At 42.7% G+C, this 15,010-nt stretch overlaps 1 protein-coding gene across 1 annotated transcript in view; it reads left to right on the forward strand.

Annotated features, from left to right (window-relative positions):
- Positions 1 to 15,010, forward strand: part of LRGUK (leucine rich repeats and guanylate kinase domain containing) — a 121,036-nt gene that overhangs the window by 53,742 nt on the left and 52,284 nt on the right. Inside the window, exons 9-11 of the mRNA XM_040343313.1 lie at positions 994 to 1,080; positions 8,139 to 8,245; positions 11,946 to 12,065. Of these exons, the coding sequence (XP_040199247.1) occupies positions 994 to 1,080; positions 8,139 to 8,245; positions 11,946 to 12,065 (314 nt within the window). The remainder of the gene's footprint in view (positions 1 to 993; positions 1,081 to 8,138; positions 8,246 to 11,945; positions 12,066 to 15,010) is intronic.

Here is a 15,010-nt window from a genome sequence, read left to right on the forward strand (position 1 = left end):
ATTGTTATATTGGTACTAACGGAGTTATTGTTGGTGCAGGTAGACAATATTGATCTGACTTAACTAATCTGTCATAAACTGTCCTCCCCAATCATACCCCTGCCTTAGCTGTATACAGCATAGCAGCATGATTAAGGAAAAATATTTTTCCCATCCATGTCCAGATTTCTTCAGAGAGACTTTTACACTCACTGAGGAGGTGTTATATCCCTTCCTCGCTGCCTGCTTTAACCCCATGCCAGGGCAGTTGCAGAGTGGCCCCCATTCATTTGCATGGGCCACGTTTGACAGGTACATTTCCTGCTGCAGCCGCGGCATTTGTACTCCCCTGGCCACTGCCTCTGCAGCTAAAAGGGGGGGGGGGGTAGTGGTTATTGGTGATGGTGACTCAATCTCTGGGTCTTACCACGTCCCCAACTGCTAGTATGAACAAGACATTTGTCACTTGACTTTGATAGGTTTTGTGACTGGGTTCCCCTTCTTTCATCAATTTGTTTTAACTTTTTGTTAAAAATGAATATAGCTTCACTTCCTCAGCAAGCAAAGCAAACTGCATATTTGTAATGCATAGTGCCATGCTTTATAAATGTGCCAATGTTTTTGGATCTCTTGGGGAGCTTCATTATGTGCTTGTTTTTTGTGCCAGAACCCCAGTGCCAGAAACTAAGAGCTCCAGGCATCCAGGGCCAGACATAAGGAAAACATGTAGATGTATTGGGGTAATCTGGCAGAGATAATTCTTCATAACAGTCCCACAGTGTACACCCATTTGTAATAAAATTATAAGTACATAGTTGTTGCAAGCAAATCGTCTCTCAGCTTGATAAAAAAAAATCTCCCATGATTAATATCTTTATGTGTTGCTATACATTATTTTTTACTTTGTGCACTACTGAACATGTTTGATTTCTTGTATAAGTTTATAATTTTTCATCCCTTATCTGTATTAAAACATTTGATTTATCATGAAGTATCTTTGCGTGTCTGTTCCAGGAACAAGATGAATACTGGCTGTCAGTGCTGTTTATGCTGCAAAGATTAACCGAATTGGATATGAAAAAGATCAAAGTTGAGGAGAAGGTATTTATCTTAGCACCTGCTTTCCACCTGACTTCCCAAAAGCAATCAGCGTTGCCAAGTAATTACACTGGTGACTCGTCAAGGGAATATAGGCGATCCTTGGGGAATTACATGTTTGGCACTGTGAAAGACATCTTTGGTACAGAGTTTATCTAGTGAATGTCACTCTTAGCTCTACAATTCCTTAAAAAATGTATTGCAATAGCCAATTTGTTTATGAATACTCTGCTTTGTTTTTTTGTTTTGTTTTTTAGTTTTGTTTTTTTACACAGGTTTGTGATTGTGGTACACGAATGTTTAGCCTCTAGAACTTTAAAGCGTTTATTACCCCAACATTTCACGTTCCCGATATGTGTCTGCTATACCACATACTTGTACAAAAACGTATTTTTTTCTCTTTTTATTGCTTCCTTTATGTGAAATCCTTGGTGTTCCTGCCAGTCCCTCAGCTTTCGTATTAGAAACTGACTACACTAAGCAGGGGGGCGCACCTTGGTCAGTTCTCTAGCTGTGCTGGGAACTCAGCCTGCTCTCCTCCAATGATCAGACTTGTCTTGACCCCTCCCCCCCCACACACACACAGCATGTTACTGGGAAGCTCAGTGTACTGCTGCTTCTTCTCCTCCCCCAGCTCTTATGCAGCTGAGAACAGAGGGAATGTGAGAACACATTCGCTCTGTTTTTTAATTTATAATTTATTTTTATTTTTTTGTATCTATACAAAAATGTTTTGCCATTTTATTTCTATTTTAAACTGAATGGGTTGTTTTACAAGGTGATTGTTTACAATCGCTTTAACTGAACAATATGATCAACCCCATCATCATACAAAAGTAAAACAAATCTTAACACCGGAACACGATTTTGCAACTTTTTGTGTTAGTACATTTCATGACAACTATTTAGTTTACCCAGGTGACTTATACCTTGTTGTTTTTTTAGGATGAATTGGGCTTTCATTTGGTGGTGAATGTTAATGGATATCCCCTGATTTATATATATATATATATATATATATATATATATATATATATATATATATATATATATATATATATATATATATATATATATATATATATATATATATATATATATATATATATATATATATATATATAATATTTATATCTAAAAAAACAAAGAGGACTGTGCTTGTCGCCCACAGTGCTCACTACAGCAGAACAGAATCACATCAATTGGGTCTGTAGAAAGGTAAAAGTCTCAGCGGTTTATTTTCACATGATAAATTAAGTAAGGTAAAACTTAATTTAACATATGAAAATTAACAACTGAGACTTTTAGCTTTCTACAGACCCAATTGATGTGATTCTGTTCTGCTGTAGTGGGCGCCGAGCGCAGTCCTCTTTGTTTGTTTGTATATATATATATATATATATATCAGAGGATACCCATTAACATTCACCACCAAATGAAAGCCCAAATCATCCTTAAAAAAAAAAAAAAAAACAAGGTATAAGGCCCCTTTCACATTGGGCAGTGGAGGTGCGGTGATGGTATAGCAGCGCTATTTTTAGCGTCACTATACCGTCGTATTTACCACGATATTCGGGCGCTAGCGGTGCGGTTTTAACCCCCGCTAGCGGTCGAAAAAGGGTGAATACCGCCCGCAATGCGCCTCTGCAGAGGCGCATTGCGGGCGGTATTACCGCAGTTTCCCATTGATTTCAATAGGAAGGCACGATATAGGAGCGGTAAACACCCCGCTCCTATACCGCTCCAAAGATGCGGCTAGCAGGACTTTTGGAGCGGTCCTGCTAGCGCACCGCTTCAGTGTGAAAGCCTTCGGGCTTTCACATTGAAGCCTGCAGGGCATGATTTTTTCATGCGGTATAGCAGCGCTATTTTTAGCGCTGTACCGCATGAAAAACGCCTCAATGTGAAAGGGGCCTAAGTCACCTGGGTAAACTAAATAGTTGTCATGAAATGTACTAACACATATAGTTTCAAAATCATGTTCCGGTGTTAAAGGAACACTAAAGGTTAGTTTTTTATTAGATCAATTGATTGCTGTAAGCTAGAGCATTTAAATATCACTTGCCTCGTTTTTCCTTTTGACCTCCAAAATACAGTAATCCAGGTTTGAAAATGCCATTTCCTGTCTCTCCTCTTCTTGCTTTCCACCAGCATCTGAGCCGTTTTGCATGGTGGAAAGCAGAATGTGCTCACCCCCTCCCTATGACTACAGCCCTGCGTGAAGATGCTCTCTTATCCCTCACAGGCATGGAGGCTAAGCCTAATGGGAACTGTAGTTCCCATTAGGCCGTGATGTAGCAAGAATGAATGCGCACCGCAAACCAGGAAGTCAATGAGAATAATGATTCAGGAGTGCTGGAGGTGAATAAAACAGCTCGATTTCAACAGGTATCAAACTAGTTATAATGAAAAACATTACTTTTTACTTTATCAGCTACTGTCAGACTTTAATTTAAGAGGAAAATATTTTTGTCTTTACAACCCCTTTAAGACTTGTTTTACTTTTGTATGATGATGGGGTTGATCTTATTGTTCAGTTAAAGCGATTGTAAACAATCACCTTGTAAAACAACCCATTCAGTTTAAAATTGAAATGAAAGGCAAAACATTTTTGTATGGATACAAAAAAATAAATGATAAATGTAAAGAACAGTTGTGCTCACATTCCCTCTGTTTGCTCTGTTCTCAGCTGCATAAGAGCAAGGAGAGGAGGAGAAGCAGCAGCAGCACACTGAGCTTCCCAGTAACAGGCTGTGTGTTTGTGTGTGTGTGTGTGTGTGGGGGGGGGGGGGGGGCAGTTAGGTCCAAATACTGTATATTTGGACACAGGCACAATTTTCATACTTCTTGCTCTGTATGCCACCAAAATAGAAGTAAATCGAAACAATACAAATTAATTTAAAGTACAGACTTTCAGCTTTAAGTCAGGGGGTTGAACATAAATATCAAGTACAAATTTTAGGAACTACAACCATTTTTATACACAGTCCCCCCATTTTCAGGGGCTCAAATGTAATTGGACAAATAAAATCATAAATGTTAATTTTTAATATTTTGAGAATCCTTTTCTGCCAATGACTGCCTGAGGTTTGGAACCCATGGACATTACCAAAGACTATAATCAATAATCTATCCATGCAATCCTACAAAGCAAATTTAAATAAGTGTTCAGTAAATGTGAAAATCCAGTTGCTGCTGTCACTGAAAATTGTGCTCACTCCACTTCATATAAACATAAATCAAACATAGTGCTGCGCTACCAGTGAATATTCAGAATAAATAAACAAATTAAAAACGTCCACGTGAAAATCAAAATATATATATGTGTATATATCCACAAAAAAAACACAAAAAAAAAGCAATTTTTTTTATCTTGCTTCACCAAATAGTGTAAAAGTACCGTACATTTCAAGAGTACAAGTGCTCACCTCCATCCGTGTGCTCTGGCCGCTCACCTCACATTCTGACTCCTGTTTTACCAGCGAGTCAAAATCAACAGGTCCCTTTACAGGGTAATCAAGAGATCGCTCTGGGATCCTGCTGACGTTCTACTCCTCTTTATCTCCCACCCTTCCTGACAGTATATCTCTAAACACTGCAGAATTAATCCGGCTGCTTCTGTCTTCTGTCTCATCATCAATAAACACCAATTGCCCAGTGCCACTGGAAGCCATGCATGCCCATGCCATCACACTGTCTCCACCATGTTTTACAGATGACGGTGTGTGCTTTGGATCATGAGCTGTTTCAAGCCTTCACCACACTTTTTTCTTCCCGTCATTCTGGTACAGATTAATCTTGGTTCCATCCGTCCAAATAATGCTTTTCCAGAACTGTTCTGGCTTTTTTAGATGTTTTTTGGCAAAGGCTAATCTGGCTTTAATATTCTTCAGGTTTAAGAATGGTTTGCACCTTGTGGTGAACCCTCTGCGGCAGATCCACATACATCTGCGCCGGGCGCAGCGTATGTAAGATACGCTACGCCGCTGTAACTTACTTTGCATTGGTTTGAATCCTGAAAGAATTTGCGCCGTAAGTTACGGCGGCGTAGTGTATCTCTCGCGGCGTAAGGGAGCGGAATTCAAATTCGGCGGGTAGGGGGCGTGTTTCATTTAAATGAAGCGCGTCCCCGCGCCAAACGAACTGCGCATGCGCCGTCCCTAAAATATCCCAGGGTGCATTGCTCCAAATGACGTCGCAAGGACTTCATTGTTTTCGACGTGAACGTAAATGGCGTCCAGCCCCATTCACGGACGACTTGCGCAAACGACGTAAAAAATTCAAAATGCGAGGCGGGAACGACGGCCATACTTAACATTGAGTACGCCACCATATAGCAGCTTTAACTATATGCCGGAAAAAGCCGAACGGAAATGATATAAAAAAATGCGACGGCCGGTCGTACGTTTGTGGATCGTTGGAAATAGCTAATTTGCATACTCGACGCGGATTACGACGGGAACGCCACCTAGCGGACGCCGAAAAATTGCATCTAAGATCCGACGGCGTACGAAGACGTACGCCTGTCGGATCTAGCCGAGATGCCGTCGTATGTTGTTTTGAGGATTCAAAACAAAGATACGACGCGGGAATTTTGAAATTACGCCGGCGTATCAGTAGATACGCCAGCGTAATTTCTTTGTGGATCTACCCCTCTGTGTTTGCTCTCGTGAAGTCTCCTCTTGATTGTAGACTTTTACAATGATACGGTCGCCCACCACCTGGAGAGTGTCCTTCATGTGTCTGGATGTTGTGAATGGGCTTTTCTTTACCATAGAGAGGATCCTGTGATCATCCACCACTGTTGTCCTTCGTGGACGTCCAGACCTTTTTATGTTACTGAGCTTAACAGTTTGTTCTTCTTCTTCTTGTTTGAATGCATGATGTAGGTTTACAGCAACAGATTCAAAACGCAAATACCACACTTATGGCCCGTACACACGATCCGAATATCGGACGAAAACGATCATCCGAGGAAGAATCATACGATTTTCAGATCGTGTGTACACTACTTTTGAGAGCCGATCACGACAGTTCATCCGATATCATTCGATCGGACAAGCACGAAAATTTTCCTCGTACGATGTCAGATCGTACGATTTTCGTTAAGTCAGTATAGCTGTCATCCGAAAATACAATACAAATACCGTATTTATCTGCGCATACCGCGCACTTTTTTCCCCTGAAAATAGGGGGAAAATCACGGGTGCGCGCTATATGCCGATAGTGGGGAGGAGGGACGAGTGCCGCCGAGCGCCGCCGGAATCCACGAGCTGTCTCTCCTGTTTACTCAGCTCTAACGTCACACATACAGTCCCGCTTCTGCCTCCACCATTGGACCAGTGTTCTGCCTATCACAGTAGCTGGTCCAATGCCGGAGGCGGGACTGTGTGTGTAACGTGTAACCTCCGCTCGTCCTGCACATTGAGCCGCCTGCCCAGTCAAAGCCCAGTCTCGATACCAGCTTTGTTTGAGCCTATCATCATCGCCCGCTCCAAGCCTCGTTCTGGGTTATACTTCCTGGCCGTTTGACGTCACGCCCGGGAAGCACAGCTTACCATCGACTGGCTGTTACAACGGCGGACTGACGTGACACCCACCAGCACAATTGGGCTCGCTTTCTCGCATCCATCTGGCTGAGTCATCCCCTCGTTTCCATCGCAGACACAAGATAGAGGTCCCACGAGGTTCCATCTACTGCAGCTCACTGCTCCCAGGTACCATCCCATTGCCATACAAGCTGAGTTTATTTGTGCTGCATTGATCAGGCTGCATTGAGGAATTTGCTTCAAAGTTGTTCTTTTCCTGAAACTTCCCTCTGAAATTGGGGTGTGCGTTATACGGCGGCCGGCGTTATACGCTGATAAATACGGTACATTACAACACATGACATCAATTTTTTTTTCTGTTGTACGAGAATTTTCATGACTTTAATAACCTATTCAATTTCTACTTGCGATTATTAAGCGAAAAAAGTCGTACGATATTCGGATCGTGTGTACGGGCCATAAGTATCAACTCCAGACCTTTTACCTGCTTAATTTATGAAGAAATAACGAAGGAGTAGCCCACACCTGGCCATGAAACCACTTTTGATTCAATTGTCCAATTACTTTTGATCCCTTGACAAAGGGGGGTGGCTTTTCTTAAGAGCTGTAATTCCTAAACGCTTCCTTCGATTTGGATGTACATACCATCAAATTAAACCTGAGAGAGTGCACTTTCAGCCCATATCTCTCATATAACTATAGCTTGAATATATTTTGGTAAATACCTGAAAAAAAAAATTGTGACTGTGTCCAAATACAGTTGTGCTCATAAGTTTACATACCCTGGCAGAATGTTAGATTTCTTGGTCATTTTTCAGAGAATATGAACGATAACACAAAATAAGAGTGGCGTAATGAACAATACCATGAATGCAGGAAAGCAACTGCAAAAATCTCAGTAGTTTTATATAAATAAATTAATATGGTAAAATCCATGTTATTTCCTGCCAGCTGTTCGGTTCCTAGCTATCATACGTTATGTAAAGTAAACCCAGGCATCTTTTGAAGTCATACTGATACCTAATAGAACAGGTAATGATGATGCTTTTAACTAGTAAGGGAGGTATGGGGACATGATCTGCATTAGGGCCTATTCGCATGTACAGTCTGCTGTTGGTTTTGCCATGCAGCGAGGGGGCTGAGCAATGCACTGTTTTAGTGCATTACATGTTTACATTTTTTTCAACTTAATTTTTAACTTAATTGGAAATGTAAAAAACATAGCACTGCATTGTGATGTGAGTTGGACACATGGAAACCAATTGTTTTCTATGTGCCCTTCCAGAGACCTGCAGTATAAAAAAACGCAGGTCCCTGCACAAGGGTAGGAAGAAGACCTAGTACTGGGCAAACACAGTGCAGATTTCCTGTGAGATTGTAGACTTGAAACCTGTATTATGTTTGAAGAAAAAAATTGTCGGGCCTATAAGTAGAAATGTATATAGGCGTTATCTTTGAGTAGCCTGTTTTGTCCCATAATAATGTTTGTCTTACTCTCTGGACATTGCTCAGGTGGCAGCAGTGAATAAGTATGATCCTCCACCAGAGGTAATTGCTGCACGGGATCATATGGCCAATGTTATGTACAGCATTATCCAGCCACAAAAGATCTTGGACAGGTAATTTCAGTAGTTGTAATATCTCAAATGCTATAATGTGATATGTTTGATTTAATAATAGTGTCTACTGTAAATTTACCTAATTCATGAGAGAAATATTGGTGATGACATTGCTGTTTTTTTTACCTAAAATGTTAGATGATTGGTTCTGTCTGGTTTCGATACTTTTTAATCACTGACCCAGAACAAGCATGCAACAAATTAAATCTAGAAATTTAAGTCAAGAATCCATGCCTCTATTGTTGCTCTGGATCAGTAGCTGCAAAAGCATTGGATCCGAAGCATCAGCATGACAGTCAGGCTTCAAGCATTCTCAGGAGGAAAGGTCAGCAATGGCAGCCTACATATTTCTCTCATGATGGGATTCCTTTAACCACTTGCCTACTGGGCACTTTCACCCCCTTCCTGCCAAGGCCAATTTTCAGCTTTTAGCACTGTCACAGTTTGAATGACAATTGCGCGGATATGCAACACTGTACTCATATGAAAATGTTATATTTTTTTCACACAAATAGAGCTTTCTTTTGGTGGTATTTAACCACTTCCATACAGGGCATTTATACACCTTCCCGCCCAGACCAATTTTTAGCTTTCAGCGCTGTTGCACTTTGAATGCCAATTGCGCGGTCGTGCTACACTGTACCTAAACTAAATTTTTATCATTTTGTACCCACAAATAGAGCTTTCTTTTGGTGGTATTTGATCACCTCTGGGATTTTTATTTTCTGCAAAAATAAATAAATAAATGACCGAAAATGTAGAAAAAAAAACGTTTTTTTTTTGTTTCTGTTATAACACATTGTAAATAAGAACGTTTTCTCCTTCACTGATGGGCACTGATGGTACTGCACTGACGGGCACTGATAAGGTGGCACTGATGGGCACCGATGAGGTGGCACTGATGTGGTGGCATTGATGGGCACTAATATTGATGGGCACTGAGGGGCGGCACGGATGGGCACTGATAGGCGGCATGGATGGGCATGGATAGGCGGCATGGATGGGCACGGATAGGTGGCATGGATGGGCACGGATAGGTGGCATGGATGGGCACTAATAGGCGGCATGGATGGGCACTGATAGGTGGCACGGGTGGGCATAGATGGGCACTGATAGGTGGCACTATCGTATGTGTTGTACTAATGGATGCCAATCAGTGCCAAACAATGCCTGCCAATCAGTGATGCCCATTGTGGGCACTGATTGGCATCCATTGCGGGCACTGATTGGCATCCATTTTTTGTGTATTTGTCATCCCTGGTGGTCTAGGGTGGCATACCTGTGTTTTTTTTTTTTTTTGCATCCCTGGTGATCCAGTGGGCATCCCTGGTGGTCCAGTGGGCATCCTCGGGGGGGGGGGGCAGTGCTGATAATCGATCAGCACAAACCCCCCCTGTCAGAGGAGCAGCCGATCGGCTCTCCTCTACTCGCGTCTGACAGACGCGAGTGAGGAAAAGCCGATTACCGGCTTTTCCTGTTTACATCGTGATCAGCTGTGATTGGACACGGCTGATCACGTGGTAAAGAGTCTCCGTGAGAGACTCCTTACCTAGATTGGTGTTGCGGGGTGTCAGACTGACACCCTGCAACATCGATCGCCGCGATGCGCGCCCCCGGGGGCGCGCTGCGGCTCAATATCCTGAGGACGTCGTATGACGTCCACTCAGGATATTGAAACCACTTTGCCGACGTCAATATGTCATTGGCGGGCGGCAAGTGGTTAATCACCACTGGTGTTCTATTTTTTTTCTAAACAAACAAAAAAAAGATTAAAAACTTTGAAAAAAAAAGTTTTCCTTAGTTTCTGTTATACAATTTTGCAAACAGGTAATTGTTCTCATTCACTGATGTGCAGTGATGAGGTAGCACTGATGGGAACTGATAGTCAGCACTGATTGGCAGCATTGATGTGCACTGATGGGCACTGATTGACAGCACTGACAGTCATTGTTCGGGCCGCACTGATAATCAGGACTCTGATAATCAAAGTAGATATATCCTTTCACACTGGCTGGTTAGCTGCTCTCCTCACACTGTGACAGGAGAGGAATGCCGATAACCGACAAGTGTGTGTACATTGTGGTCAGCTGTGGTTGGACACAGCTGATCACATGGTAAAGGGCAACTGTGATTGACCCTTTACCCCGATTTGTGATCAGCTGTGTTAGAAGGACACAGCGATCACAGAGAGCCCCGAACACATGCAGCACAGGGGGCATGGTTCTGGGAGGGCGTCAATAGATGCTCTTCCAGAACTGGACGACCACGCTGTAGCTGTCATTTGGCTATAGTGTGGTCGGCAAGTCGTTAAAGTGGTTGTAAACCATTACATATACCCAGTGAAGTGACTTTCCTCAGGTGATACACAGAGATAAAACAAATGCTCTTACAAAAATTGTACCTGTTTATCTACAGCTGTCTTTCCCCTACATCTATTCAAAGTGCAGAATTTACACAGGATCTCTCAGCTCTGAAACGCGTGGACACAGAGCTGAAGTCACATCAGTGAGGAGAGCTCTGAGAGATGATTGGAGGGAAGAGACACACCCCCTTCACACAGGAACAAAGCTGAGGCTGTCAATGTTTTAGGAAAACTTCTCAGAAGTGTCTCATGCGTATAGCAGAGGAATGAGGCAGCATACAGAAATGACACTTCATGCTCTGGATTGAGACAAATACACACTATGGAGGGAAATGCTTTGTTCATATTTCATGTCTGAGATTTACAACCACTTTACCCACTTGCCAACTTCCCGTCATCAAACGGAAGAATGGTTTCCCTGTGAAAATTGCCGTAGCTGTATGGCAGGCGCTTTAAGGGGTATAGGGGGGCGTGCTCGCCTCGTCACTGAGAAGCCGATGCACATGCCCGCGGCCACGATGTCCGCCGGGCACCCACGATCGCTCCTGACAGAGCAGGAACATGGATCTGTGTTTTTACCAAAAATATGTAGAAGAATATGTATTGGCCTAAACTGAGGAAAAAAAATTGTGTTTGTTTTTTTTTTTTTTTATTGGATATTTATTATAGCAAAACGTAAAAAATTGTGTTTTGAAAAAAAAAAGAAAAATGGACACTCTTTTTTTGGGTTTATAGCGTAAAAAATTAAAACCACAGAGTTGATCAAATACCACCAAAAGAAAACTCTACTTCAATCAATTTTGTTTGGGTAGAGGGTCCCACGACCGTGCGATTGTCAGTTGAAGCGACATAGTGCTGTATCGCAAAGAAAAAGGCCTGGTCAGGAAGGGGGTGAATTCTTTCGAGGCTGAAGTGGTTAAACCTTAACATAGTCTTTTGCAATGACAAATGACAAAACTTTTACAATTATTTTTTTATAACAATGCAAAAACGTAGTCTGCAATGACCAACTACGGGTCCATTTTTTATTTCATCAATCTATTGTGAACATTGCATCACACAATGATATAATCAGATTTTATTTTTAAATATATTTGTATAAACTCAGGTCAAATGTTCTCTATCCTATCTATCTATCTATCTATCTATCTATCTATCTATCTATCTATCTATCTATCTATCTATCTATCTATCTATCTATCTATCTATCTATCTGTGTATCTATAAGATTTATATTTCCTATTTACTCTCCTTCACAAGCTCCCCCATGTGTAGTTTCAGTAAAGGTTTGACATATGTCTACAAATCACACTGACAAGCCAACCTCTTATGTTGCAGCACATTGCCCAACCTGGATACCCCCTATCCCATGCTGGTGCTGACGGGGCCCCAGTCCTGTGGGAAGCGCGAGTTAGCACATAGAATGTGCAGAGAGTTCAAGGAGTTCTTCCGCTACGGGTAAGCTATATCCATCTGCCATAGGACACAGTGTGCTTTCAATTACAAGGAAATGTTAAGTGTTTCACCATCCAGAGTAAAATCAAGCAAACCTTGTTAACATAGTGGGCTAGATAAAAAAAAGACTTTTGAAGTCATAATCCTTGTCATAAGCCCATAGGATTCATAGTGCTTTATTGAATGTAACAACCCTGCAGTAGTATATTACACCTTAAACCTCTGTGGGAGAAAGCACATAGAGGATTTTTGAAAATGTAATATGCATAAGGTCAGATCCACATGAGAAATGAAAACCATTATAGCAGTGACTATAACTAGATAGTTAATTAAAATGGAGGGATTCTGTTCTTGCTCAGTTGAAGAATTCCATGTTTTTAAATATTTGGCTAATTTTTACAACCTAAAGAATATATAAAAAGTTCTTGTAATGTGCAGCTTGGTAATCACGCAGATCATTTCACAAATTTTTGTTTGTATATTTTGCAGTATAAATTTGAATGTATTTGCATCAAAAAGTTTTCATTTAGGTGATGTTGTGATGGATTAGAACCCCTGGTAAATGTTTATTGTGGTCTGTACCCCTCCAGTGTTGCTTCACCCCTCTATTTGTCCTGGTGGCCATTATCACTGGTAGGAAATCCACATTTTAACAGTTGTCACAAGAACAGCAAGTTGGGGGATATCTTCAAATCTTCCAAAATCTTCCAACCTGTTCCATTGACATTTGTCTAAGAGGGGAATTCCCCATACTTTGTAAATAAGGGGAACGCTCACGTTCTGCTGTATTTCCAGTACAGGAAGTAAAAGGAGACACAGATCGCAAAAAAAAACAAACAAAAAAAAAAACAATCAAACTTGCCAGCAGTATATTTGGCTTCTTTCGGAAACCCTGTAACTCGTGCGCGCCTACGCAATACGGGGGCGGGGCCTTAACCGCCGGGGGGAACAATCGTCAATCATCTGGCCGACCTCCCAGATGACAATCCCCCTAGGCATAGAAACGCCTACTCCCGCGGGGAGAAGTACATTAAAAACATGGATTACAAGGTACATAAAGGATAAAAAAAAAAAAAAAAATTCCGGACTGTACTTGTTACGAATATAAGGAAGCATGTCAATTAGGGTGAACCTCCGCTTTAAGGAACAAATTTAAATGCGATGCTAAAGTTTATATATATAATACACACAATACCTTTAAAAATTATGACAATTTACCCCTTCACCTAAAAGGGATTTTGTGGTCCAACGTAAAGTTGCACCATGTCTTACTCAAAAGTAATTCTATAGTAGCTCACTTCTTACAATTGTGGCAAAAGATCAGGGATCCGTATGGACTCGCTTCAGTAATCCCTCCGTTGGTCCCCTACCTAGGTGACCCTAGATTTATTCCAGCATATCTCGATAACACTGTATTCTCTAATTAGAATGTTGCAGCATTCATGCTGCAAAACGTCCCCAATTATGGGTGAGCGCCAGTTCACAAATTCCAGTCCAAACAGAAAGTGTTGCTGAGTTTAAATCCTGGTGCTATATTTCATGCATACAGGGTCTCACTGGTTAAAATTACACTCCCCCTTGCGCTGTCCACATAGCTTCTTACGCGTTTCGCAGTTTTGCGTCTTCAGAAGACGCAAAACTGCGAAACGCGTAAGAAGCTATGTGGACAGCGCAAGGGGGAGTGTAATTTTAACCAGTGAGACCACAGGTACAGCAGGAGCCAGGAACGCACCCGTACGATAAGCTGGTCAGCGGCTGTCTAAAAGACTGACACTGCCAAAGACACCAGGTGCTGGTTTTAAAGCACCTCTCTTGTGAGTAGTTTTTTATTATGAATTTTAAATAAATATATTTTTAAACGTATTTCACCATGATGAGCCCCTTGGTTTCTTTGAGGCATTGAGGAACATCCTGAGAGGACTCACCAACTTTAACGGAATAAGTTTTTGAGGCACATTACCAGCTGGGGTCTGGTGAGTTTGCATTTCAGCAGTTGGTGGTGGTAGCACTTATCTTTGTCGGGTGGAAGAAGTGACAGCACCCTGTATGCATGAAATATACAGTAGGTGAACCCGATTTTGTGTCAATCTCGCTCTCTTTCTCAGCGAGATTGAGCACCTACGAGCCCCATCGCGGGAGCCAGCGCCGAGCTGGCTTGCCGCGATGGATACAGAGCCGTCATAGAAGCGACGGGAGATCCGACTTGGATTCCCGCCAATTCTACACGTGTGCGGCGTTTGTTATGAATCCTGAAGGGGAAGTCCCCGCCGGATTTTAAATAAAAATCCGGCATGGGTCCCCCCTCAGGAGCATACCGGGCCCTTAGGTCTGTTATGGGTTGTAAGGAGAGCCCCCCTACGCCGGAAAAAACGGCGTAGGGGGTCCCCCTACAATCCATACCAGACCCGTATCCAAAGCACGCTACCCGGCCAGCCAGGAAGGGAGTGGGGACGAGCGAGCACCCCCCCCCTCCTGAGCCGTACCAGGCTGCATGCCCTCAACATGGGGGGGTTGGGTGCTCTGGGGCAGGGGGGCGCACTGCGGACCCCCCCACCTCAGAGCACCCTGTCCCCATGTTGATGAGGACAGGGCCCCTTCCCGACAACCCTGGCCGTTGGTTGTCGGGGTATGCGGGCGGGAGGCTTATCGGAATCTGGGAGCCCCCTTTAATTAGGGGGCCCCCAGATACCGGCCCCCCACCCTAAGTGAATGAGTATGGGGTACATCGTACCCCTACCCATTCACCTGCAAGAAAAGTGGTAAAAACACAAATAAACCACACAGTGTATTAAAATATTTTATTTTTCTGCTCCGGAGGCCGCCCCCTGTCTTCTTTATTAGCTCTTTTACCAGGGGGGGCTTCTTCTTTGATGTCTTCGGGTGGGTGGGGGCCGCCGTCTGGTTCTCTTCCACCGCCGGGGGGGGGTGGCTTTTAAAAAAGCCCCCAC

Source organism: Rana temporaria, chromosome 3 (genome assembly GCF_905171775.1).
Source record: "Rana temporaria chromosome 3, aRanTem1.1, whole genome shotgun sequence".
NCBI classification, from domain to species: Eukaryota; Metazoa; Chordata; class Amphibia; order Anura; family Ranidae; genus Rana; species Rana temporaria.